This window comes from Eschrichtius robustus, chromosome 15 (genome assembly GCF_028021215.1).
Source record: "Eschrichtius robustus isolate mEscRob2 chromosome 15, mEscRob2.pri, whole genome shotgun sequence".
Classification (NCBI taxonomy): Eukaryota; Metazoa; Chordata; class Mammalia; order Artiodactyla; family Eschrichtiidae; genus Eschrichtius; species Eschrichtius robustus.
In genome coordinates, this window is record NC_090838.1 from 63,832,484 (window position 1) to 63,860,470 (window position 27,987).

General features: G+C 41.3%; 2 protein-coding genes across 4 annotated transcripts in view; both read left to right on the forward strand.

Annotated features, from left to right (window-relative positions):
- Window positions 1–1,136: 1,136 nt before the first annotated feature.
- On the forward strand, window positions 1,137–27,465 carry C15H2orf78 (chromosome 15 C2orf78 homolog). Its single transcript, XM_068564166.1, is given in 6 exon segments — window positions 1,137–1,149; window positions 3,779–3,865; window positions 7,068–7,814; window positions 9,083–10,991; window positions 15,695–15,821; window positions 26,836–27,465. Coding segments are annotated over 6 exon segments (3,513 nt in total).
- The window catches only part of STAMBP (STAM binding protein), a 41,661-nt gene continuing 40,499 nt past the window's right edge, over window positions 26,826–27,987 (forward strand). For 2 of the 3 annotated variants that reach the window (XM_068564292.1, XM_068564294.1), the window contains exon 1: window positions 26,856–26,934. The gene's annotated coding sequence lies outside the window, so the exon portion shown is untranslated. Of the gene's footprint in view, window positions 26,935–27,987 lie in introns of all 3 variants that reach the window. The other variant, XM_068564293.1, reaches the window with a different exon arrangement.

Sequence of the window (27,987 nt, forward strand, 5' to 3'; positions counted from 1 at the left end):
CTTATACTCCACTCACAGTGAAACATTTATTGGGTTTCTATTATGTGCCTGGTATCATTCTGGAGGTTCACAGTATGTATTTACATTTTAGGCAATACCAAAAAATGCCTGAGAGAGATAAGAGTGGAGCTCAAGTATAACATTTCCTCCCAGGATCAGGCATAGGGATCTGTACCTGTTAGAAAAACTATGAATCCTGCCACAAGTGAAACAGCAAAGAACAGCATGTTCTACAGTAGGTCTGAGGGTATAACAGCATACTAAATTCCATTGTTATTTATAATAACAAATGTTTTTTGTTAGTTTTACTTTTTAGTTTCTGATTTCTGAAAGTATCTTACATACACTCTTAGTAATCTTCACAACAATTTGAGCTGGGTAAACTGAGTCAGGAAGGTCAGAATTATTGAATGAATGAATGAATGAATGAGTAAAAAGATCACTAGCTTTAACATATCTGGGACAATCATAGTCTAACCAAGTTTAAATCCACAGGCATGTATTTACAATTCTGAAACCTTCCACATAATTAAAAATGGGACAATATTAGTAAATTACTATTTGGATAAAGAGAAGATACAAGTTAGCACAACATAGTTTACAAACCTAAAATTAGGCACATTCAATTTGGTGCTAAATCATAAAATATTCTTTGGCAATTTATGAAAAATATCCAATAGGCATGGAATGGCCAAAAAGTACAAATGATACAAATATCTATAGACATGACAGTGTACAAATTGTGACATAAATCTATCAGAAACTAGAAAACGTATGTTCGTCTTATAGTTCCAGCTGGCTAAAAGATACAGGCTTTGGGTGGGAACACAAAAAAATCCAGACCTGGCCATAACAGGGTCTCCAGAAAGTATGGCAACTAGCAAAGAGTAGGCCTCTGGATGGGAGTGGGGTCCAACATGAGATAAAACAATGCCTTAATGGGTATGTAGTAGGCTGGGATGGAAAATATAGGAGCAAGGGATATTTGGAGAATCAGAGAGCTAAGTATTTGACACTAACAAAATCTACCAGTATCTGATAGGGCCTCAGGTACCATGCAAGGGTTTCAGGGATTCCAGTATTGAATTAAATCAAAATGTGACAATGGGAAGAATTAAGGAGAGCCTCAGGGGTAGATGAACTGGGTATGTTACACCAAGACATGTCTCAGTTAACCTGATGGGTTCAGAATGCAGGAAGTGGGTATACGGGACAAGACAATACCCTAACTATAAGAATAAAGGTTGAAGGTCAGGGTAGGGCTTGATGTTCCTAAGTGTTGAAATAGAGCTCTTTAGTTTCTTCCTCCTACATGTAAGATACTTTTAGAGGTTAAGATAATGCTGAGCCTGCAAGCTGAAGTTAAATGGCTGGAACTAGGGAGAGAAAATAAGTTACATAGGCTCGGAACCAGGAAAAGCCTAACTACGGGTTTGCCTAAATAGAATTGAATGTTGGAACTGAATATTTTAATATGTAAACATTTTACTGATACCAAAATTTGTCTTACCACACTTCCCCCAATCTCACACCACCCACCCTAACCTGCAGTAACTATGGGTCCCTTGATTTCCATGGAAATATAGAGAAAAGAGACACTGATCTGGCTTGCAGGTATTTAGGAAGTTGTTAGCCTGACATCACATACTAGTATCATGTAAGTAGGCCGTCTGAAGTAGGAAGCTTAGGGGAAAAACCTTGAAGAAAACTTAAAAGCTTAAGCCACACCTCTATACTACACCACCTTTCACAATTTCTTCTCAGCTGAGCATCATCCCCATCAGTGAAGAAACTCATATCTCATAATAGGAAAAACAGGCCTAAAGATTCAATGGGTGTCTTTGGAGGTCCCATCTATGCGATATCTTCCTGGTACCAGAAAAGTCCCCAGGAAGATCAATCTTTGCACCCCTGAAAGCTTACCACCAAGGAAAATGACTAGGTCCATAGATTTCCTCACTCAGACTAGCTTACCTCACACATAAATCATTAGCAACTCAGCCCTTACTCACATTATCACAGTCACAAGAGTGGTTAGGGAGAAAAGCACTAACCAGGGGAACTAAAACAGAGGCAATCCAGGCCAAGTTGGGCTGATGGCAGATATCTGCTCCTTACGCTCGGGTGCATAATGCGACTCACCACAATGCCTTTTTCACAGACCCTTTTAAAAGTTTCTCCACAAAATCCAACAGCTCAAGTTAGTTCATGATGCTTCAAGATAAACAATCGTCAAGAGAAAACATGCAATATGTCTTACAATGTTGGATTCCTTACAAATAGGACAAGGCAATAACCATGTAGACAAAACCAGAGCATTTTAAAACATCTGTATTCTACAAACATACCAGTGAATGCTATAAATAAGGTAATATGACATAAAACAAAATGAAAACTAGATGTGAGACTGTTCTCTTCAGTGTACAGACTTCATGGCAGTTGCTGCACTATCTAGCTACTTACATCTATAACTCTCTGTTCTGTTAATACAAAATGAGGTCCAAGTGTGTCAACTTGTTTCCCAAAGAAACCAAAAAATCTACATGAATCTCTTTTCTCCTGTGCCCTTTCACCTTACCTGCTCCCAATTCTCCACCAACGTCCTCCTCTTTCTCTAATTATTCTCCTCTTCATTTTGCTTGGCCTTGCACCCAAACATACAAGACAGAGAATCCTAGAGGTCCAAGATTCTAGAGTGGCTGTTTGCAAGGGGGAGGAGATTACAGTAACTGCCACACTGTATATACTTCTGTGCAAAGAAAAAGGGACAGTATTCAGAATGTCTCTCACATATAAAAAGAGCTGGATGGCAGGATACCTGTGTGGCCCAAGGAACTAGAGCTAGCAAATTATGGGCAAAAGAATTGCAACCAAAGGCTGGAAGAGGAAAGATCTGCAACCAGCTCTGTCTCCTAGCTCTCTGGTATTTGCTGCCAACGGGCAGAGTCTATTTTGTGAAGCATCAAGCACTGAAAAGAAGACTCCTGCTGCTGGAAGTTGACAGGAAGTAACATCCAATGCAAGATCAAGGCTTGTCCTAGAAACAATGCCCATAATGAAAAAAACAAAACAAAACAGAAAGCGGAAGAGAAATGTAAGTCGCAAGTCCAACCTGGCCCCCAGCCTAGCCCAGCCAAAGGACGGTAGGAGTCAAGGAGAAGAAACTAAAAGAGAAGAGCCTTGGACCACAACATTCTCCACAAGGTACACTCAACAAACTTCACCCTACTCTTGAACCAAGTTACAAAAAGAGCTTCTTAATCCCTACTTTTGCTCCTTAAAAGCTGCTATCAGTTCACTCATGAGACACATATGATTTCAGAACAACTGTAATAGTTCAAACTAGATGGCTCTTTCCTTCCTAAGGATATTAATTAAATAAGATCTATATAGCTCTAAGTATATGATACATAAAATAGAATACTCTGTAGAATATAAGTAACTGTTAGTTAATTATATTAATGAACATCTGTAAGAAATGTTGCAATGATTTCCCTAAGGTAAGAGCCTGGGGGAGGTAAATCTGTCTTCTAGGATTTCCTCCCCAGAGCTCAGAAATTTAGGTGTTGTTTTAGCTCTCCTTCACTCTCTTCACCCAAGCCCGCCTTCCTGTTGGGGATCGGACCTCCCTATTGGCTATCTCATACCTTTCAACTGCCTGCTTTGTGACATCACTCTCCTACCAAACCTACTACCACTTGGTAGAGTCTTGGGGTTTCTGTGGAGCTGTTTGGACCAGTAACCAGTGACCTTTGTACTGGACACGTGCGCCGTTCAGCTGCAGCCACTCAGACATCCTCTAGTGTTGTCTCCTCAGCCCTTGTACCTGCAGTTGATGTTTCCTTTTCTTCTCTGACCATGTCAGGTAAGAAAAGAAACTTTGGAAAGTTTTGCGTTCGATTTCTTTTGCCCCTAAATTGAGTAGGAGATTCAAAATAGCATGGAATAATGAGGGAAAGTATTGTACTACAAGTCTGGAGACCTAATTTCAGTTTTGACTTTGACGTTTACTATCTGTGTGACTTTGGACAAATCACTGGCTGTCTCACAAAGCCTGTTGCTTTCCTTATCTGTTACGTTAGGATACCACATTGGGTTGATCACTCTGGTCCCCTTCTTTTCCAGTATTGAGCCTTAAAGGGTACCCATGGAGAAAATGAAATCAGAGACTTCTCAAGAGTGTTTCAACAGAAACAGAGAAAAGCCAGGTGACATAGAAAACTAGCAATATATACCAAGATGTTTCATCTCTAATGGTCTCCCTCCACTAGTATTTCGACTAGTTGAAAAGAGAGAATAGAGAGAGAGGATGGAGAGTACTGGGCTATATAGGGAGGCACGGAGTCAAACGTAAGGAAGTTTAGGATTGTTTTCATTAGCACAGGCCAACAGGAACCAAGAGATGGGAAAAAATATAAGAATGAAGAGGGAAAGCATAGAGGAGCTCTCAAGAAAAACGGAGTTTGCAATGGAATGTTGATGGGAACCAAAGATTTTAAATTAAAGCAGAAACAGCCCAGAGGGAAATCTGCTCAGAGCAGGGCAAAACAAAGTTGATGGTAGCAAATCCTTACATTAACAGACTAAGAAGGAAAGTAAGGCCAGAACAGGGGATCACCAGGAAAGGCAGCTTATCAGAAAAGTCATACTCCGTTTTCTTTCTTTTATTGCCTCTCTGAATACAGTTGGCACTTGACAGTTTTGAATATAAACATTTTAGAAATATGTTTTAGAAATGATACTTCCTATAAACAAGAAACCAAAGTGGTTATCTAGGGGGCTGCTTTTCAGTGTTTTATTCTTTCTAATTTTTAAACTAGGTAGACATTTTACCAATTAAAAATTTTAAATGATATCTTCTCAACTGAATCAGAAGGACTATTTCCTTTGTGTGATATGTAGGTTCTAAGGCAAGGTTGCTTTTCATCTTTACAGTTATTTCCTTCCTAACACAGAGAGCACACTGATCAACAGCCATCGTTCTTTTTTCCATCTTAGCTACAGAAGAAGAAAAAGAAAGAGTCAAGTCCCACATCTCTAATTCCCCATTTAAGGAATTCCCTGGCGGTCCAGTGCTTAGGACTCGGTGCTTTCACGGCGAGGGCCACGCGGCGCGGCAAAAAAAAAAAAAAAAAAAAAAAAATCCACATTTATCTAAAACAATATTGTGCAGTCCTTTGGATTTTCTTACATTTGACGATCTTTTTAAATTGGATTCTAGGGATGATGGTTTTTTTAGGTTTTGGGATGTCATCTTCTTGGATGTTGAAGATGATTCTAATCTAAGTTCTAGGATAAATACAAAAACCTTCTTGATACTTTTTAAGCTTCCTTTCTGCTTATCATATAGTTAAATTCTTTGAAATATATATTTCTACTAGGCTTAATACCTGTTACTTGCTGGGTAAAAACACGAATGAGCATGATGGGCTCATGAATGAGCACAATAATGAAATTCTTTTACACTTATTATTTTGCTGTCTGCTTTGTACCAGTTTTCATTGAAACACTTGTCTATATATATCGTGGCTACCTATACATTCACATTTATTGCATTTTGTTGCTTGTTATGCTTTTTTATTGATATATCTTCTCTGTCTGTATGTATTGGCTAGGAATTCATTCAAAATCACCTTCTATCGTGTTTTTTGGTTAATAGTATCCACTAAAATAGAGTGGGCAAAATTCACTTTCATAATATTGCATGTATGGTACAGAATGTCATTTGTTAGTAAATTCATTATGCTTTGATACTTGCCACATACCCCAGTTTTCATTAATATCTATGGATTTCTTTTTCGTTATGTAATATGTTTTTCATGATTTTGCTTTGTCTTTCTAGAACTTATTGTATCTTCCTCCATATAAATCATATGCAATATATCAGTTTATTCATGTATTAATTATTACTGCTATTATTATTGGTGGTGGTGTTATAACCACTTTATAGATGAGTAATCTGAAGTAATCAGATAACTCTTTTCTTTCCAAAAGCACTTAAGAAATTCACTTTCGTAGTGTATATATGTCCATGCCACTCTCTCACTTTACACTACCAAACGTAAAATAGATAGCTAGTGGGAAGCAGCCGCATTGCACAGGGAGATCAGATCAGCTCGGTGGTTTGTGACCACCTAGAGGGGTGGAATAGGGAGGGTGGGAGGGAGGGGGACGCAAGAGGGAAGAGATATGGGAACATATGTATATGTATAGCTGATTCACTTTGTTATGGGGCGGAAGCTAACACAGCATTGTAAAGCAATTATACTCCAATAAAGATGTTAAAAAAAAAAAAAAAAAGAAATTCACTTTCGGGTAATCATTTTGAGGTAGGATGAGAAGCCAGGCTTGAAGAGGGTAAAAATGACTCTTTAAATTTACCAGTTGGACTGAGCTATATGTGAACTCTAGGTAATAGCGTGGGAGCTGCACAAACAAAGGGAGACACTGAAGATTACAATGGTAATAGCTGTACTGTTTTCTAATGGACCAAAAAAATGCCTATATTATAAGTTCTATTTCTCCTGCTTTCTGGCAGTATCATGCTCAGAGTAGAGTCCTGGCAAGAAAGTCAGGATACTTAGGTTCTGAAACCTGGTAATGATACTAACATAATGAGAGAGCTTGAACAAGTCAACCCGACCTCTCTGAGCCTCAGTTTCCTTACTCATGAAATGACACTGTGAAAATAGAAGTTCTCTAAGGACCTCCTAGTTCTAAAATGATTCTAGTCTAGGAAATGGCATAGAAGTCAATATTAGTGCAGGCTGAAGGGAAAAACAGGGCAGGAAGAAGGTTGCTTCCAACCTAGAGAACAATGTCAGAACCATACCACTTGGGTCTTCTGCCCATCTGTGCCCAAGATGGGAGCACAGGCAGTTAATACAGAAGAGTGGAAAACTGCTCAGTCCTTACAACCATCATTAACTGTCTGATTTTGGGTTTCTCAGGAAGTATTGATAGTAGAGGTGTGCTGATAGCAAGAACCTTAAGATAATGCTGTTCCTCAAACATAGTGAGAATTCCTCAACCTCCCTGAGTTTTTCATGACCCTCTTGTTCTTACAGAAGATTTCCAAAATCCATCTCTACTTGGAACTCTAAATTCTCTGCAGCATTCTCTTCCTGTGGTGAGCAATGCAACTTCCCTAACACGAAGTGTCTGCAACTTCTCCAGAGTCTCTGCTCCTGCCGTCAGTTCGGCATCGGCTACTGGTACCTCTTTCCAGACACTCATGGGTAGTGCCTAACTTTACCAACATTCTAGCACAACTATGTTATCTGGAGTTACTGACCACAGCCAGATCTCCACTTCAGCTGCTTCCTATTCAGGTGTTCTTGAGTGGGACATCATAGGAAGCAATGAAAATAATTCTTCTTAACTTGGAGACTTTACTCTGGCAGTCACTGACCGGCACACAGTTGCTTCCTCCATGTTTATGGCAGCCCAGTATGATAAAACTTCAGACACCAATAACATGGTCCCTCTATATCCATCACTTTCTGCCAGCCTTGCTCAGGGAACACCATCTCACATTCCAAATCAGGGACATAGCCTGTCACTTCCCTACCAGGAAGGAAGCCAGGTATATTACTATAACCAAGGCACATTGGGGTCTTTACTCTATGGAGAACTTGGCTCCTGCCTGCAATCCTATGGCTCTGTGTCATACACAGGAAGTAGGACCTCTGTGCAACCAGAAATGGTAATGGGACTAAAGGAGATTCAGCCCACAAATATCCTACCACCAGCTTCCACCTCTGGAATCTACTACCCAGTGTCTGCTCAACCCATCCCAGAAACGAGTTTTCAAGGTGAGTACAAACATCAAGAAAGCTGAAGAATGAGGTCATCATTCAAAAATGGGGTCAAATCTACAGCTGGGAAGTGGTGTAGAGACAGGTAGAATTTAGATCCTGAGCCTTTAATATCCACTATCTTTGCTCAGTGCTCCCTGTTTTCAGACTCTATATAAGAACAACTAGGGCTTCCCTGGTGGCGCAGTGGTTAAGAATCCGCCTGCCAATGCAATGCGGGGGACACGGGTTCGAGCCCTGGTCTGGGAAGATCCCACATGCCGTGGAGCAACTAAGCCCATGTGACACAACTACTGAGCCTGCATTCTAGAGCCCGTGAGCCGCAACTACTGAAGCCCACGCGCCTAGAGCCCATGCTCCGCAACAAGAGAAGCTACCACAATGAGAAGCCTGCACACCGCAACCAAGAGTAGCCCCCACTACCGCAACTAGAGAAAGCCCGTGCACAGCAATGAAAACCCAGTGCAGCCAAAAAAATAAATACATAAAATAAATAAGTTCAAACAATAAATAAATAAACATAAATTTTTTAAAAAAAGAAGACCTAATGCAGGTGGGAAGGTGGGAGGGCCACTGTAAAGGTCATCTATGCTACATGTACAAGAACCCCAAGAGCACACCAATAGGTAGCACATTTTTCACTGCTGTAGCCGATCATTCCCCCTGTACTACCACACTGTAGCACTCCCTTCCCTCATCTACTGCTATAGTCTCTTTGGAAGGTGTTTCAGAACTCTTGTTATGAGAGTGCCAGTTTAACTGTCCTCACTTCCTTAATTTATACCAGGATTGAAGACCTTGTTGTCCGAGATCCTGTCCAGAGAGCAAGCAGGCTAAGACTCTGTCTTTGTTGATATATTTCATCAGAAAGGGCTCTACCCCCTCTCCTAGTTCATGGTGTGAAGTGTTCTTAGCCTCTCGGGAAAGTGGGGAGAATTGAAAGAACTCTATATGAGAATGCTAGGCTTTGTAAAACATTTCAGTTTTTTAAAAATAAGACTCATTTTGTATTGGACTTATAACAATCCTATGAAATACAAAGAAAGCCAAGAATCAGTGACATGAAATGATCACCAGTAAGAATTACAACAGTCACCGCTTATCTCGTAGCATAGGGCACTGCCCATGATCCTTAAGAAGAGCTAGTAGAAATGCCTTGCCCATCTTGCCCCTGAACCCCTTGAAAGGTACACGACTGCTGTGTTGGTGTTTAGGGGGAGCATCTCACTTACCAGGGACTCACTTCTCCCTTGATCCCTTTGTAGTGATGGAGACTTCCCTGCTGATGAAAAATTCCCTGGGATTGCAACCTCCAAGCCAGACATTTTGTGTGACACAAACTCAAGAACTCCCCAAGTCCTGCAGTAGCAGAAACAGTCACATACTTGAGAGTAACCCACCTTCTGAACTTGGGGACATTTCAGTGACAGCTCCAGTCCAGAGTGCCAGGCGTCTCCTGGCCCTGCCTCCAGCTCCAAGCCAGGGACAAATAGAGAGTAAGAACGTGGATGATATCAAAACCAAGCTTTCAAAGCCTCTGGATGCCTACCAAATCCCAATAGAAAACCAAGATCCTCCACTACTCCCTTTAGGAATCCCTGGTATTCACCAGCCGCTGGCCTGCACCGATCCCCTCAGCCAAGAGGAGCAGCCTGGTTCTGAAAATGCTGATCTGGGAGAGAACAGCCTGAGTCGTCAGGACCTAGGGACACTTGAAAATGGGATTGAACCTAGCAGTGGTCTTGCAGACATTACTACACTGGCGGAGGATACTCACCTTCCCCAGCTCTTTAATTCTTTGAAAGATCTTGATCAATCCCAAGGTTCCAACGTGATCAAAGCTAAAGACACCAGAGCCATTAAGGTGAATCAGGTGCAGGAAAAGCCAAGTGCCATAAAGGTTCCCTCTGATCAACCCAGGAAGAACAAACAGAAAGCCTCTGAGCCTATCAGTGGTGCTCCCAAGGCCAAAATCCAGCCAAAGAATCCAGAGTGCCTGTTAGGGGGAGAAGTGGTTATATGCAATGCTGCAGTCAGTGACAGGGCTCCTGTGAACACAGCCAAGCGCTCTCAAGGCAAACCTCAGAAAGCTGCATCCAGAAAGATCAGCAAAACTAAGAGCCCTGGGCAGGAAAAGACCAAAAGGACCAGAGGATGAAACAAGGCTGAAGAGAACAAGCAGTCAGGGAACAAAGTCAAGGCAGAAGAGAAGCCAACAATTCCCGAGACGAAGCGAAAGGAACACCAAACTGAGCTTCTCCAAGAGAGCTTTAAAAAGCATCGAACCTCCCTTGGCGTGCGCATGCTGGAGTCTGTGAAGGTTTTTCATGCACTGGGGGAGAAGAATAATTAGAAAACTGGTCTCTCTTCCTGTTGGGTCTTGAGAAATTCAAGCAACCCTAAAGACCCCCAGCCACCCCCAGCTATCCAGCCATGACGGCATACCCCACGTGAGGGTAAGAGTCCTGAGAAAACTCAAGTCGAAGTCCAGAAACCAGACAGCAGTGCTGAAACAGAGTGTCCATCTCCATCCCAGTATGAGCTGCCTCCTCCTGGGAAGGTCAAGTTGATACCTTTGCCTTTTTCTGCCTGGGACAAGCCTCAAGCTCGACCCGCTCCTCGGAGGCCACAGTCTCTGGCCTCACATCGGCCTGCTGTGGCTTACCGTGCCCAGCCTGGTTCTACTGACTCAGCTCAACCTGCTGCAGTCAATTCATCCCAGCCAGCTCCTGCCTCTTTGCCAGGTCCCGCCAAACCAGCTCAGCCAACTGTGACCAACCCAACCCAACCGGCTTGGACCAACCATACCCAGCCTCGTGTCCCTCAGTCTGCTGCTCCTAGGCCTGCACCCTACAAAACTTCATCTGGCGCTTCTCTCCAGCGCGAGCCTGTTCCCCCTGCTCTGACTAAGCGCCAGTCCCCACCCAAGCTCCAAACCCAATTTCTACTCCAAGACTTCAGCAAGCAACGAGTTCCATGGAGGGAACCCAACGTGCCTGAGCCAGTCATGCCAAAGCCCATCGAACAAGAGCAGAGGCCAGAGCGAGAGGCCATGAAGAGGCGGGCTCAACAACAACGTGAGAATGCTGCCAGATACACCTCTTCGGGGAAGCTGCAATTTTTCACCGAGAGGGAAAAACAAATGGAAATTGCTGACTACTATGGATACGTCAAGTGAGAGCTGCTAGGATTCTTGGTGCCACCTTGGCTACCAGCGGTTCTTCCATACATAGGTAAGATAGGTATAGAACCGAATAAGTAAATGGAATACAATTAATAGATGAGTAATAAACCTTTTGAATTTTGAGATGCTGCTAACTGGGGCGTGAGAAAGGAAGGACTCAAAGTTGGATGGGAGAATGAAGGAAAGGGGTAAAAACTGAGGAAAGAGGAAGGAACTTGGCCCACGGCTAGGAAGGCCAAAAGAGATGTATGGATTTAGGAAAGGAAGCAGGAGTGAGGATGAAATGGCAGAAGTAAAAAGCAGGGTCAGAGGTCTGGGTTGAAAGAACACAATTGGAGTAGAGTTGAAGGTGACAGAAGATGAGTCTAGGTTTACTAGGAGAAATAGAAAAAGTCTCTTGGGGAGGTTGGCCTTAAGTCTCACAACCACCAGATAGGTATTTCAGAAAACAAGAGGTTCAGGACACATCTCTGAAAGGTTTGAGTTGCCTTATTCAGGTGTGATTATAGTGGGGGAATAGGGAAATCTACCAGAGAAGTGGCTAGGGCTCAGAGTTATCCTAGGGGCAGCTGACGACAGGGGCAGAGCCAAGGGAACTGCTGCATCAGGAGGCCCACGAATAGGGCCTGGTATGTAAATCACCATGTATTCAACACCTAAGCTCGAGGGCAGCCAATGCACTATTCAGTTAATCCTGGCAACGACAGGCAAGGCCAGTATTCCTGTGCCACTTCATTTACAGAGGTGCAGCAAAGGGCTGAGGTCACATCCCATGTGGAGGTACAAGGCCTCAATTTGAGGCCCAGATGCCTCTGAAGTCCTCTGTATTTGCAGATGCCGGTAGGCGGCCAACTTGGCTTTCAGAGCACAGCATCCTGAGGTTACTGTTGGACGAGATCAAACTTCTGCACGCGCCTAAATATTAACTTGAGGGGCTTCCTCCATTGACCAGGGCACGTGCCGCCTTCTGTGAACATCACCATCAACTGAAACACACGAGAAAAATCCGACGGAAGCGTCCACTCTCACGGGTGAGAGTGGTGGGGGCACGCGCACTGGGCAGCAGCTCCAACAGCCACAGGACGCAGGCGCCCAGGGGTCAGAGGCTCCCTGGGAGGCCTCGTGGGGCAGCTCAAGGGAGTGACGATGGGAGAGAGCGGCAGGGGTGGGCGTGAAAAGGAATGCAGTGGGGAGAAGGGAGAGATGGAGACAGTGGATAGTCACTATGGGAAAACTGGCAATTTTCATTTTCAAAATTATTTTTTTGAGATGTCATTCACATGCCATAAAATTCACCTTTTGAAACTGAAAATTCAGTGTCATTTCGTACATTCACAAGCCTATGCAACCATCACCATCATCTAACACATCACATTTTCATCACCCCAAAAAGAAGCCCCCTTAACCATCAGCAGGCACTCTTCATCCCCTCCTCCTTCAGTCGCTGTAACCATTAACTTGCTTTCTGTCGCTATGGTTTTGCCTTTTCTGGACATTTCATGAAATAATACAAATGTGACCACTGTGTCTGGCTTCTTTCACTTAGCATAATGTTTTCAAGTTCGTCCATGTCGTAGCATGTGTCAGTACTTCATTCCTTTTTATGACTGTATAATATTTCACATATACACCACATTTAAAAAATCCATTCATCCATTGATGGACATTTGGGTTTTTTTCACTAATAATGCCCATTTTTTGAGAGTTTATTCTGTGCCAGGCAGCACCAGGCTAAGTTACTGACCTTATTTCACAGATAAAGAGGCTTGGAGAGTGTGAAGAGTTTGCCCAAGATTAAGAGCTAGCAACTGGGGGAACTGGGGTTTGAACTCAGGCAAACTTCAGAGGTAATAGATTCACATGACAGAACACTAGAAAAGGTACACAAGGGTATTCAAAGAAAAGTGACCCTTTTCCCCACGTTCCCCAGCCACACATTTCCCTCCTCAGAGACATCTGCTTTGGCCGTGCTGTGGATCCTTCCAGAGAAATATTTACACCCCAACATTTATGTATCACAATTTATTGACTAATCTGTCCCACTGATTTGAAATGTCACTTTTATGGTATAAGAGATTCCTATACGTATTTATATTACTCTTTTCAGAGCTGTCCTGACTCTTCTTTGCCTATCTTTTATTTTTGCCATTTCTCTAAAATTCTTTTTATCTTCTTTTTGATTTAAAAATTTTTTCCTTTTCTTGTTTGTTTCTCTTAAGGCATTATCCATTATGTTCATTCACTCGTATTTTAATTTTATTTATTTAATTAATTAATTTATTTATTTTTGGCGGTGTTGGGTATTAGTTGCAGCATTGCGTGGGCTCTTCCTTGCGGCTCGTGGGCTCTCTAGTTGTGGCGCGTGGGCTTCAGAGCACGTGGGCTCAGTAGTTGCGGTGTGCGGGCTTAGTTGCCCTGCAGCATGTGGGATCTCAGTTCCCCAACCAGGGACCGAACCTGCATCCTCTGCATTGGAAGGCGGATTCTTAACCACTGGACAACCAGGGAAGTCCCCACTCTTGTACTATTTTAAACTTAGTCTTCATTTCTGAAATTTTTTTCTTTTATTTTGAATTCTGTCCTGAGTTCTATCATCTTACCTAATTCTGGTTTATGCTGTTCTTTCATCTTTTTTTTATTATGGTAAAATATACATAAAACAAAATTTATTATTTCAACCATTTTCAAGTATACAATTCAGTGACATTAAATACATTCACGATGCTGTGCAACCATCACCACTATCCAAATTCAAAATAATTATGTCAAAAGATTGAGCAGGACCTCAGAAAGATGGAGGTAGCAGCATAGTTTCTGAATCTCTCCAAACCCTTTCATGGAAGAAGATCAACTAAAACCAAACACCCATAGGTGGCATTTATCAGCATTTACCATTGCCAGAACGTTTTCACCATCCCAAACAGAGACTCTATAGCCACTAAACAATAACTTCCCATTCCCTCCTTGATCCAGTTTCTTTCATCTTTTGCATTGTTTTCCCTAACATCTTCTAGCCCACTTTGAAATAATAGGTTACAGTTCTGATCTGTTTTGTGGACCTGTCTTTTCCAGCTTAATTTTATTGTCTGAAGAGATGCTATTCTGCTCCTTATTCTCTTTTTTCTTACACTACCTCTGTACGGGATTTGATCCCAATCCTTTTCTGTTACTGATTTTTGGATGAAAAAAGTTTTACAGCACTTTGAAAAGGTGGTGCGAGGCCATGTGGAAACATGTTCTTCATGGCTGTTTCATCAATGTTTCACTTATACTGCTTTGGAATAACTGTTTTCCAGGAGGCATAAACCAGTGGGCTTTATCATTGGACAGAGTGCAGAGAAAGGACCCCACGAAAGCTGATCACCTTAGCAGAAACGATTTAGTTATGATTTCACCCAAGATTGGTCACAAACCAGCCTGGGAAACTCAAGGAACCAGAGACAAGGTATAATGCCATCTTTTCTTCTCTCTGCCTCAGCTCTCAAGGATTGGTCACCTCCATGTTATTAGTAACTGTTATTTGGTTTCTGTTCATAATTACTATCAGAAGACACAGCACTTAGGGGCCTAATTACACTGCCCAGCTATGCACCATTCTTCTTCATTTTGGCTTCCTGTCCACCAGCAGGAACCTGATTTAGTTTTGTTCTCCCTTCACCACAGCCCAGTAATTTTTGTGCATGACTCTCAGTCTCACCAGAATCTGTATCTCTCACTCTGCCCCAACATCCCACCCCATCATTCGCTCCCTGAAGTGTACTCCAGAAATTTCGGTCAACTGGATATTTTATCACTGTTCACCATCTCTTATGAAACCAGAAGACGAGCAGCTTTCTTATGGAATGACGGAGAACTTGTAAAGATAAAACACCAGTCTGCAGGAGAAAGGGAAGAAGAGAATGATGGAAATAGTTTCTGGAAAACTAGTTTTACATTATGTTTTGTTTGTTCCTGGTAAAGAAATTGAAATCTTCTAAACATTAAAACAAAATCTAAACCACTAAATTCAATAATACAGGAATATAACTTCTGAAAAAATTTTCTTTGGCTGCGCAGCATGTGGGATCTTAGCTCCCCAACCAGGGATTGAACCCATGCCTGCTGCATTGGAAGCGCAGAGTCTCAACCACTGGGCCCCCAGGGAAGTCCCAGGAATATAACTTTTAAAGGAGAAGTTATAAACCCCTTGGTTATATGAACTGGAGATTTTTAGTAAGAAGTCATGTATTTTAAATGACTGGAGCTTTAAAGAAAGGAAGGAAGGAAGGAAAGAAGGAAAGAAGGAAGGAAGAAAGAAAAAGGGAGTTCCTTAGTGGTGCAGTGGATAAGACTCCACGCTCCCAAAGCAGGGTGCCCCGGGTTCGATCCCTGGTCAGGGAACTAGATCTCACATGCATGCCGCAACTAAGAGTTCACGTGCCACAACTAAGGAGCTGCAACTTAGGAGCCTGCCTGCTGCAACTAAGACCCAGCACAACCAAATAAATAAATAAATTTTTTTAAAAATATATTAAAAAAAGAAAAAGGAGGTGTGATTGAGAATCGCTTTTCTAACTTCACAGAATTTCTGTTTGTCTGTTTTTTTAATGTAGTATTCAAAAACATAGTGGCTTACTTTCGGAGGTTTCCTGGCTCTGCTGCCATCCCTGACTTTTATCAAGACATTTCCCTTTGTGCCTGTTTTTCCTCCCAGAAGTTTCTCTTCTGTGTGGGTCACATCCTGGAAAGGAGCTCTGGCTGCTCAGTTTGAAGATGTAGAAGGGCTAGACTGCTCCAGCCCTTCAGACTATTCTGGGCCCCGGGTCCTTACTCACATTAGAGTTTGGTAAAATCTCTCCCAGTCAGCTGCTGTTCTCAAATTGGCCCACAGTGCTTTCCAATGAATACCTGCTGGCATTTTGAAGGACTCCTGTCTTCATGTCCATCGGATGCTTGCTCCTGTCTGCCACTTCCTTTGGTGCAGATGCTGGGACCAGGCAGGTCTGTGTTGGTGGTGGTCTGACACACCCTCTTGTTTTGGGGTTTCTAGTTTCTCGATAAGTGCTACCCATGGGCACTTTGTTTTGGTTGATCTAGTTCCATGAGATGGTTTGGTGAGATTCAAAAACTGCAACTGCCTCCATCTTTCTGAAATTCTGCTCCATCATTTGCCATAATTATTTGAAATGTGGGGGCCCGGTAATTTTCAGTTTCCCGAAGCAGAGCCTCATTTGCACTACCCTCGTTAGGATGGGGAGGTTATCCTGGATTATCAGGGTGAGCCCTAAATGTAATCATATGCGTCTTACAAAATGGAGGCAGAAAGAAATTTGATAGAGACAGAAGACGGAAAGGCAAAGTGACCATGGAAGCAAAGACTGGAGTGTTGCAATGCCAGCAACCACCAGAGGCTGGCAGAAGCAAGGAATGAAAGCTCCCTCAAGAGACTCTGAAGGGAGTGTAAATCCTACTGACACCTTAATTTTGTCCCAGTGTTATTGATTTCAGACTTCTGGCCTCCAGAACTGTGAAAAAATAAATTTCTGCTTTTTAAAGCCACCAGTTGTGGTGATTTGTTAGAGCAGCCACAGGAAAAATGCCCCATTGCACAATAATACAATGCTCCAACAACTAGGTAGACATTTGAAAAATAATACATGTGAATTAAAAGAAAAATATTTTTATTTCACTCTGAAATAACCACAGTTACTTGCTAATGGAATGTGGGGGACTGTTGGGCACTGTACAACATCTCAAACCTTAGAATTAAATTGGATGCTGCCAGCCTCATTTCCTGCTCCACACTGATCTTCAAGTAGTACTTGCCTTTTGTTACAACTACTGCCAAAATCCCAGGTTCACAATCATATGACGGCATTGAAAGGAATATAGCACGACCTAATGTTGAAACTGTGAACTACCTACCAGCTAGAAGCTCACATGGTATCTAACAGATGTCAAATATTGCTGTGAATCCTTCAAAAAGTTTAAATATCCTGCTACAGGCTGGTGAATTTATGTGGTGTCCTGGGGGGCGCCCCAGTGTACCTTGTGAACCACAGTCCTGACTGGCTTTCCTATTCCCACCCTTGCCTGCCTAAAATTTGTCAACACAGCCACTGTAATGATCCTTTCAAAACATTAGTCAGATCCTGTCCTTCTTCTGCTTGAACCCTCCCACGGCTTCTCATTTTTCTCAGTGTCAAAGCCAATGTCCCTGCAATGGCCTACGTGGCCCTACCTACATCGGGGGTCAACAAATAAACAGCCAGACAGTAAAAATGTTAGTCTCTGTGGGCCAGATTGTCTTTGTCTCAACTATTCAACTCTGTAGTGGTAGCATGAAAGCAGCCATAGAAAATATGTAAATGAATGGGCATTGCTGTGTTCCAATAAAACTTCATTTGCAAAGACAAGTAGTTTGCTGAGCCCTGCTGTACATGATCTACTGCTATGTTCCCTGTCACTCATTCCACTCCCATCAAGCTCAGCCCTTGCTGGTCCTTAAATACACCAGAAAGCTCCTGGCTCAGGACCTTTGTACTTGCCGTTCCCTGCCTGCTGTTACCTCCAAATCTTTACTCAAATCTTTCCAATGAGGCTACACTATCTGAAATTACAACTGCCCCCCTGCACTTCTCCTTTCCTTCAATCTGATTCCCTTTACAGAGCCCACTTCTCCCATGGTATTTAGAATCTTCTAATATACTATGTAATTTACTTATTTATCACATAATTCCTTGTAATCCATCATTCCCTCACCCATTACTAGAATATAAGATCCTTGAGGGCAGAGTTGTGGGGTTTTTTGTCTGTTTTGTTGGCTAATATATGCCCAATGCCTTGAACAGTGTTTGGCACAAAGTAGGTACTCAATAAATAGTTGTTGATTGAATAAATGAATGAATGAATGAATGTTTTTCAAGGAGTATAAATACAGCGGTATGCAATTCTTTATCTTGCAATCAAAGTTATAGTGGTTAGTCATACGGCAATATTTTTGCAAATAAATATGTAAACCAAATATAAAATGATAAAATCCCTCAACCCAAACTGTACAACTCAAATAGTCTTAAAGTTTCTTTTCTCATTTAACTCTTGTTGAAATTTTCAACCTTGAGAATGGCACTCTTACCTAAAAAGAAAGGCTCTCAGCTATTAGGAATAAATCATATAACTCACAGCTAACTAGCAGGTAACAAAGGAAGAAAATACGTCTAAAATAAAATTGACTGCTTATGTACAAATTTAAGCATTAATTGTAATAATACACACACATTTAAAACCTTTACAAGCATACATAAAAAACTCATTTTCCTGGGACTTCCCTGGTGGTCCAGTGGTTAAGAATCTGCCTTCCAATGCAGGGGACACAGGTTCGATCCCTGGTCAGGGAAATAAGATCCCACATGCTGCGGAGCAACTAAACCCCCACCTCAACTACTGAGCCCACATGCTCTGGAGCCGACGCATCACAACTAGAGAAGCCCGCGCGCCACAACGAAGAACCAGTGCAGCCAATAAATAAATAAATAAATAAATAAATAAATAAATAAATAAATATTGTGCTCGCATGATATATCTTTAAAAAACAAAACAGAGTGTCGGGCGCAGCCGTTTCACAAGAGGAACTCTGGTCTGAAGCACTGGCGGCGAGGCCTCTGCACGTGGCACCCTATGAGCAAGTGAAACGAGACGAAGCACTGAGGAAAGAAAAAAGGTGCACAGGTGACTTGTGGCCAGCATTTTGGACAGCACAGGTCTGGAGAGCAGGAGAGGAACAGGAAAACTACCCAGCACCGACCTCCTTCTAACAGACTATGTTTACTTTTTATTGTTTGTCTCACCACACCAGAATGTAAGCTCTATAAGAGCCGTGTGGATGAAAGGCTCTTGGTGCTTCAGACAGGCATCAGGGTTGTGCCTCTGAGGTGGGAGAGCCAACTTCAGGACACTGGTCCACAAGAGACCTCCCAGCTCCACGTAATACCAAACAGCGAAAATCTCCCAGAGATCTCCATTTCAACACCAAGACCCAGCTTCACTCAATGACCAGCAAGCTACAGTGCTGGACACCCTATGCCAAACAACTAGCAAGACAGGAACACAGCCCCATCCATTAGCAGAGAGGCTGCCTAAAATCATAATAAGGACACAGACACCCCAAAACACACCACCAGACGTGGACCTGCCCACCAGAAAGACAAGATCCAGCCTCATCCACCAGAACACAGGCACTAGTCCCCTCCACCAGGAAGCCTACACAGCCCACTGAACCAACCTTAGCCACTGTGGACAGATACCAGAAACAACAGGAACTATGAACCTGCAGCCTGTGGAAAGGAGACCCCAAACACAGTAAGGTAAGCAAAATGAGAAGACAGAAAAACACACAGCAGATGAAGGAGCAAGGTAAAAACCCACCACACCTAACAAATGAAGAGGAAGTAGGCAGTCTACCTGAAAAAGAATTCAGAATAATGATAGTAAAGATGATCCAAAATCTTGGAAATAGAATAGAGAAAATGCAAGAAACATTTAACAAGGACGTAGAAGAACTAAAGAGGAACCAAGCAACAATGAGCAATGCAATAAATGAAGTTAAAAATACTCTAGAAGGGATCAATAGCAGAATAACTGAGGCAGAAGAACGGATAAGTGACCTGGAAGATAAAATGGTGGAAATAACTACTGCAGAGCAGAATAAAGAAAAAAGAATGAAAAGAACTGAGGACAGTCTCAGAGACCTCTGGGACAACATTAAATGCACCAACATTCGAATTATAGGGGTCCCAGAAGAAAAAGAGAAAAAGAAAGGGACTGAGAAAATATTTGAAGAGATTATACTTGAAAACTTCCCTAATATGGGAAAGGAAATAGTTTATCAAGTCCTGGAAGCACAGAGAGTCCCATACAGGATAAATCCAAGGAGAAACATGCCAAGACATATTAATCAAACTATCAAAAATTAAATATAAGGAAAACATATTAAAAGCAGCAAGGGAAAAACTACAAATAACACACAAGGGAATCCCCATAAGGTTAACAGCTGACCTTTCAGCAGAAACTCTGCAAGCCAGAAGGGAGTGGTAGGATATACTTAAAGTGATGCAGGAGAAAAACCTACAACCAAGATTACTCTACCCAGCAAGGATCTCATTCAGATTTGATGGAGAAATTAAAACCTTTACAGACAAGCAAAAGTCAAGAGAATTCAGCACCACCAAACCAGCTTTACAACAAATGCTAAAGGAACTTCTCTAGGCAAGAAACACAAGAGAAGGAAAACACCTACAATAACAAACCCAAAACATTTAAGAAAATAGGAATAGGAACATACATATCGATAATTCCCTTAAATGTAAATGGATTAAATGCTCCAACCAAAAGACACAGACTGGTTGAATGGATACAAAAACAAGACCCATATAAATGCTGTCTACAAGAGACCCACTTCAGACCTAGGGACACATACAGACTGAAAGTGAGGGAATGGAAAAAGATATTCCATGCAAATGGAAATCAAAAGAAAGCTGGAGTAGCAATTCTCATATCAGACAAAATGAATTTAAAATAAAGACTATTACAAGAGACAAAGAAGGACACTATATAATGATCAAGGGATCGATTCAAGAAGAAGATATAACAATTGTAAATATTTATGCACCCAACATAGGAGCACCTCAATACATAAGGCAAATACTAACAGCCATAAAAGGGGAAATCGAGAGTAACACAATCATAGTAGGGGACTTTAACACCCCACTTTCACCAATGGACAGATCATCCAAAATGAAAATAAATAAGGAAACACAAGCTTTAAATGATACATCGAACAAGATGGACTTCATTGATATTTATAGGACATTCCACCCAAAAACAACAGAATACACATTTTTCTCAAGTGCTCATGGAACATTCTCCAGGATAGATCATATCTTGGGTCACAAATCAAGCCTTGGTAAATTTAAGAAAATTGAAATCATATCAAGTATCTTTTCTGACCACAATGCTATGAGACTAGATATCAATTACAGGAAAAGATCTGTAAAAAATACAAACACATGGAGGCTACACAATACACTACTTAATAATGAAGTGATCACTGAAGAAATCAAAGGGGAAATCAAAAAATACCTAGAAACAAATGACAATGGAGACACTATGATCCAAAACCTATGGGATGCAGCAAAAGCAGTTCTAAGAGGGAAGTTTATAGCAATACAAGCCTACCTCAAGAAACAGGAAACATCTCGTATAAACAACCTAACCTTGCACCTAAAGCAATTAGAGAAAGAAGAACAAAAATCCCCAGGGTTAGCAGAAGGAAAGAAATCATAAAGATCAGATCAGAAATAAATGAAAAAGAAATGAAGGAAACAATAGCAAAGATCAATAAAACTAAAAGCTGGTTCTTTGAGAAGATAAACAAAATTAATAAACCATTAGCCAGACTCATCAAGAAAAAAAGGGAGAAAACTCAAATCAATAGAATTAGAAATGAAAAAAGGAGAAGTAACAACTGACACTGCAGAAATACAAAGAATCATGAGCGATTACTACAAGCAACTCTATGCCAATAAAATGGACAACCTGGAAGAAATGGACAAATTCTTAGAAATGCACAACCTGCTGAGACTGAACCAGGAAGAAATAGAAAATATGAATAGACCAATCACAAGCACTGAAATTGAAACTGTGATTAACAATCTTCCAACAAACAAAAGCCCAGGACCAGATGGCTTCACAGGAGAATTCTATCAAACATACAGAGAACAGCTAACACCTGTCCTTCTCAAACTCTTCCAAAATATTGCAGAGGGAGGACCACTCCCCAAATCATTCTACGAGGCCACCATCACCCTGATACCAAAACCAGACAAAGATGTCACAAAGAAAGAAAACTACAGGCCAATATCACTGATGAACATAGATGCAAAAATCCTCAACAAAATACTAGCAAACAGAATCCAACAGCACATTAAAAGGATCATACACCATGATCAAGTGGGGTTTATTCCAGGAATGCAAGGATTCTTCAATATACGCAAATCAATCAACGTGATACACCATATTAACAAATTGAAGGAGAAAAACCATATGATCATCTCAATAGATGCAGAGAAAGCTTTTGACAAAATTCAACACCCGTTTATGATAAAAGCCCTGCAGAAAGTAGGCATAGAGGGAACTTTCCTCAACATAATAAAGGTCATATATGACAAACCCACAGCCAACATCGTCCTCAATGGTGAAAACTGAAACCATTTCCACTGAGATCAGGAAAAAGACAAGGTTACCCACTCTCACCACTATTATTCAAAATAGTTTTGGAAGTGTTAGCCACAGCAATCAGAGAAGAAAAAGAAATAAAAGGAATCCAAATCGGAAAAGAAGAAGTAAAGCTGTCACTGTTTGCAGATGATATGATACTATACATAGAGAATCCTAAAGATGCTACCAGAAAATTACTAGAGCTAATCAATGAATTTGGTAAAGTAGCAGGATACAAAATTAATGCACAGAAATCTCTTGCATTCCTATACACTAATGATGAAAAACCTGAAAGTGAAATTAAGAAAACACTCCCATTTACCATTGCAACAAAAAGAATAAAATATCTAGGAATAAACCTACCTAAGGAGACAAAAGATCTGTATGCAGAAAATTATACAACACTGATGAAAGAAATTAAAGACGATACAAATAGATGGAGAGATATACCATGTTCTTGGATTGGAAGAATCAACATTGTGAAAATGACTCTATTACCTAAAGCAATCTACAGATTCAATGCAATCCCTATCAAACTACCACTGGCATTTTTCACAGAACTAGAACAAAAAATTTCACAATTTATATGGAAACACAAAAGACCCTGAATAGCCAAAGAAATCTTGAGAAAGAAAAATGGAGCTGGAGGAATCAGGCTCCCTGACTTCAGACTATACTACAAAGCTACAGTAATCAAGACAGCATGGTACTGGCACAAAAACAGAAACGTAGATCAGTGGAACAGGATAGAAAGCCCAGAGATAAACCCACACACATATGGTCACCTTATCTTTGATAAAGGAGGCAAGCATATACAGTGGAGAAAAGACAGCCTCTTCAATAAGTGGTGCTGGGAAAACTGGACAGCTACATGCAAAAGTATGAAATTAGAACACTCCCTAACACCATACACAAAAATAAACTCAAAATGGATTGAAGACCTAAATGTAAGGCCAGACACTATCAAACTCTTAGAGGAAAACATAGGCAGAACACTCTATGACATAAATCACAGCAAGATCCTTTTTGACCCAGCTCCTAGAGAAATGGAAATAAGAACACAAATAAACAAATGGGACCTAATGAAACTTAAAAGCTTTTGCACAGCAAAGGAAACCATAAACAAGACCAAAAGACAACCCTCAGAATGGGAGAAAATATTTGCAAACAAAACAACTGACAATGGATTAATCTCCAAAATTTACAAGCAGCTCATGCAGCTCAATAACAAAAAACCAAACAACCCAATCTAAAAATGGGCAGAAGACCTAAATAGACATTTCTCCAAAGAAGATATACAGGTTGCCAACAAACACATGAAAGAATGCTCAACATCATTAATCATTAGAGAAATGCAAATCAAAACTACAATGAGATATCATCTCACACCAGTCAGAATGGCCATCAAAAAATGTAGAAACAATAAATGCTGGAGAGGGTGTGGAGAAAACGGAACACTCTTGCACTGTTGGTGGGAATGTAAATTGATACAGCCACTATGGAGTACAGTATGGAGGTTCCTTAAAAAACTAAAAATAGAACTACCATATGACCCAGCAATCCCACTACAGGGCATATACCCTGAGAAAACCATAATTCCAAAAGAGTCATGTACCAAAATGTTCATTGCAGCTCTATTTACAGTAGCCAGGACATGGAAGCAATCTAAGTGTCCATCATCAGATGAATGGATAAAGAAGATGTGGCACAGATATACAATGGAATATTACTCAGCCATAAAAAGAAACGAAATGGAGTTATTTGTAGTGAGGTGGATGGAGTCAGAGTCTGTCATACAGAGTGAAGTAAGTCAGAAAGAGAAAAACAAATACAGTATGCTAACACATATATATGGAATCTAAGGGGAAAAAAAAAAAGGTCATGAAGAACCTAGTGGCGAGACGGGAATAAAGACACAGACCTACTAGAGAATGGACTTGAGGATATGGGGAGGGGGAAGGGTAAGCTGTGACAAAGTGAGAGAGTGGCATGGATATATATACACTACCAAATGTAAAATAGATAGCTAGTGGGGAGCAGCTGCATGGCACAGCGAGATCAGCTCGGTGCTTTGTGCCCACCTAGAGGGGTGGGATAGGGAGGGTGGGAGGGAGGGAGATGCAAGAGGGAAGAGATATGGGAACATATGTATATGTGTAACTGATTCACTTTGTTATAAAGCAGAAACTAACACACCATTGTAAAGCAATTATACTCCAATAAAGACGTTAAAAAATAAAAACAAACAAAAAAACCCCCCAAAACCTCATTTTCCCAACTAGATATTTTTCTTGGTGACAGGAGACAGTATTCTTCAAAACAAACTGCAGGTGGAGCCCCAAACCTCAGATTCACCTCTATGTTTCTAGTTTTACTGTAGCCTTCCCAAGGAACAACTTCTTCATAAGGTAATTCCAACTCCAACTGAAAAGGAACATAATTTCCATGCATTTATAATATACACATGTGTCATACATATATTTTTGTCCCCATTGCTTTGCACAGTGACCCTTAGAGATTAAACACTCATTTTCAATACAATTTTATTGGCGTTGTGACATTAAAAAGTTAGTCTTATGTACTTTGCTAGGCAAAAAACAGTGGTCTAATACCTCAGGCCAACAATTTTGTGTAGAAAGTAACATAAACAAACTGAAATTTTCAGAAAGAGCTTTCTTTTCCCTGATTTAGAAACCCTGGTAAGTTTAGCCAGGTTTTCAGATCAGCAATCCCTCCTTGAATGTTGGATTTATGTGGGTGTGATAGAGGGGCTATCTGGCAGGAAAATCCTACTCAAAATCAAAATAGTAGTTCTTTCATAAGATTCAAAATTTTAAGTTAATAAGACAATGAGGCAGAAGATCTTTTTTATTATAGCAACTATTTTTAGAGTTTAAAGAAATTGTGGGTATTCTTCTGGACAGCAGTAGGACAAAGCAATTCAATTACTGGGTAATACAATCAGACTCCAAAGCAAATGCGTTTCTATTTCAGTTTTAAAGCGTTTAGCACTTGTTAAGCACACCCATTTATGAAATAGTATGTGTAGATAAATAGAAAAGTACTTGACAATTTTGCAGTGGTCCAAAGCAAGCAAATTCATTGGTATTATATAGTGGTCAAGAACAAATGTATATTGATATAGTATTTCTAGACAATCTTAAATATTAAACTTTGTTCTTTGGTCTACTAATATTTTTTAAAATTTATAAAGCTGAATACTATACACTGAAGCAGGGACAAATTCAAATGTAATATTTAACAAAATTCAGACTAGAAATTGAAACAGCTTTAAATATTAAAACATTTAATGAATATTATGATGACCAAGAACTAATATTGCTAAACTAAAACAAATGTGCACCTGCTTCTTATGTGATGGTAACCCCATCAAGAGAATCAGTTAATCCATGAAAACATAGAGAGAAATTTCTAGTAACAAGCTGATGAAGTCTTTTCTTAATGAAGCTTTGAAAGGCTTTCAGTTTGAAAAGGAAATAGTTGTAGAAGATATGCTTTTCAAATTTACGGGTAAAATTTTTTGTAACATATGCTTAAAAAAATTAATGATTTAACCAGTATTCAAAAAAGAACGTGAGGGGCTAAAGTGGTGTGCTAAAGTTTACAAAATGAAATTTACTTTTAGATCCTACTAGTGGAAACCACTAGAATGATTGCTCCCCAAATACTCTTCCTCTGGAAACCTTGCCACTAACAAGGATGGACTTTAACAGCCAATGAGTCTAATGTGACCTACCTCTCTGGCCACAAAGATTTAAAACAGAACTGGACATTGAGTTTCTGAATGTGGCAATGAACAAAATTAAGGTGAAATCAAGAGCTGAGACTTGAGTAATTTCTAAAAAATAAGGGAATGGAAATTCAGAGAAAGCAAATTTCCACATAGAGAAGACCCGAGGATATGTATTTAGCAATAAAAATAAAAGTAAAAACACAGCTCATCTCCTGGTTTTCCAATGACTTAGTAGTATATATAGGGCATTGATAGGCTGGTGGGATAGTGTTCAACACCCAATCAATTCTGATAAAGCTCATACAGTTTTCTCCAGAGAACTGGGACAAGGTAGCTTTTTAGGACTGACATAATCATTTAACATATCTCACAAATGTGAAGGACATGAAGGTATGGGGTAAGCATGAAAGTTGCCAGTCTAATTCCAATAAATGTATGATTTATGTAATAGATTTTTCTGATTCCATACTTTCTAAGCTTTTCTAAGGGATGTTGTATTACAACTTGTGTAGCCTTTCACATGGTGGAATGCATCGGTGGTTAGTGCAGACATTTTAGGTTAGCGCAGACATCTACTGCGCTAACCCAGAAATAAAAGTTAGCTTGGTCATTGGGTCCTTTAACTATTTGTTTCCCCTTTCTTCCCCGTTGGTTTTGTTTTACCAAAGTGGCCACCGCCCCGCTCTCTCCTCATTGGTGGGTTTTTCCGCAGGTGGCAGCTCTAGCCCCGCCCACCAGTCGCCGCCCCTTGCCCTAAGTTCTTGAGAATTAACCGGTAGACCAGAGGGAGGGGGCGGGGTGGGCGCCGGATGTGACGTTTCCGGAAGCGCCGAGTGTCGTCCGCGGGGACAGGTGGGGAAGGGTCCCGGGAGTATGGTGGGGCCGGGCCGCTGAGCGTGGTCGGACTCTGGCGGGGAGCGGCCACCGTGAGTGTGGGGCCCTCAGCCTTCTCCCCGCGCCCCCTGCCCGGCCTGCCGCGCGCAAGGCCCCTGACGGCTCTGGTCCCCAGCCGGGCCCAGCGCGTCCCCTCCTACCGCACGCAAAAGACCCGAAAACCTTGGCTGATTTTGCCGGGTGTTGACAACTTGGGCTTGAGTGCCTTCGAGAAGGGGGCCTCACGCAGTTGTCAGGAGGTCCCTCTCCACTGTATACGCCCCCTTCGCTCATTCCTGCTACTTCCTTTCGCCTCCTCATTTTTCCCCCTCGGTTCTTTACGCCACCTTCCCCACTTATTTACGGATACTGCATCTCCTCCCTGGAGTGTTGCTGAGCCTTGGAGCTCTGGGCACCACTTCCTGGCCTCGGGAGGGGGTTCCATTCTCTACCAAAAGATCCTCTACCGAGAGGGACTGAAGAGCAACAAGCTTGCTATGCTTCAGTTAGCTTTGATGGGCTTTGCCCTGAGTTTATTAATTAGACAACTTGGGGAGTTTTTAGATTTGCTAGTAGCTTTCTGAGCCCCTAAAAAAGCTCGCACAGGAGACGGAATGCCTCTACATCCCTGGTAGTCCCCACAACTTTTGTACTATTAGGGTGTTTGAGAAGAAGGTTGGTGGAGGAAGTGTGACCTAGAGATAGAATTGGCCCGGAGAAGACCATCTCTGAGGGAGGGGTTGGAATGGAAAACAAAAACAGTGGATAGACAAATGAAACTGAAATGTCAGGATTTCTGGGCAGATAAGAATCCTGACTGAAGCAAAAGATCTCTGTTGGGAATGAGTAAGGTTTAAGATTGAAAGGACAAAATGAGGCCAGTTGACACAGGGCCTTGAATTCCAAAATCTACTGTAGCTTGTATATTTTACAGCATGCTGGTTAGGATGTGCTGTAATTCAGTATGTATCCAATTACCAGAATCTTTTTGGAAATGATCATAGAGTGACATCTGATTGGAAGTTGGAGTCTGATTCTAACGGCAACAATATCAAGAAAGATTATAGAATGACTGCAGTCTGAGACCCAAGGAGGGAAAACTTCCA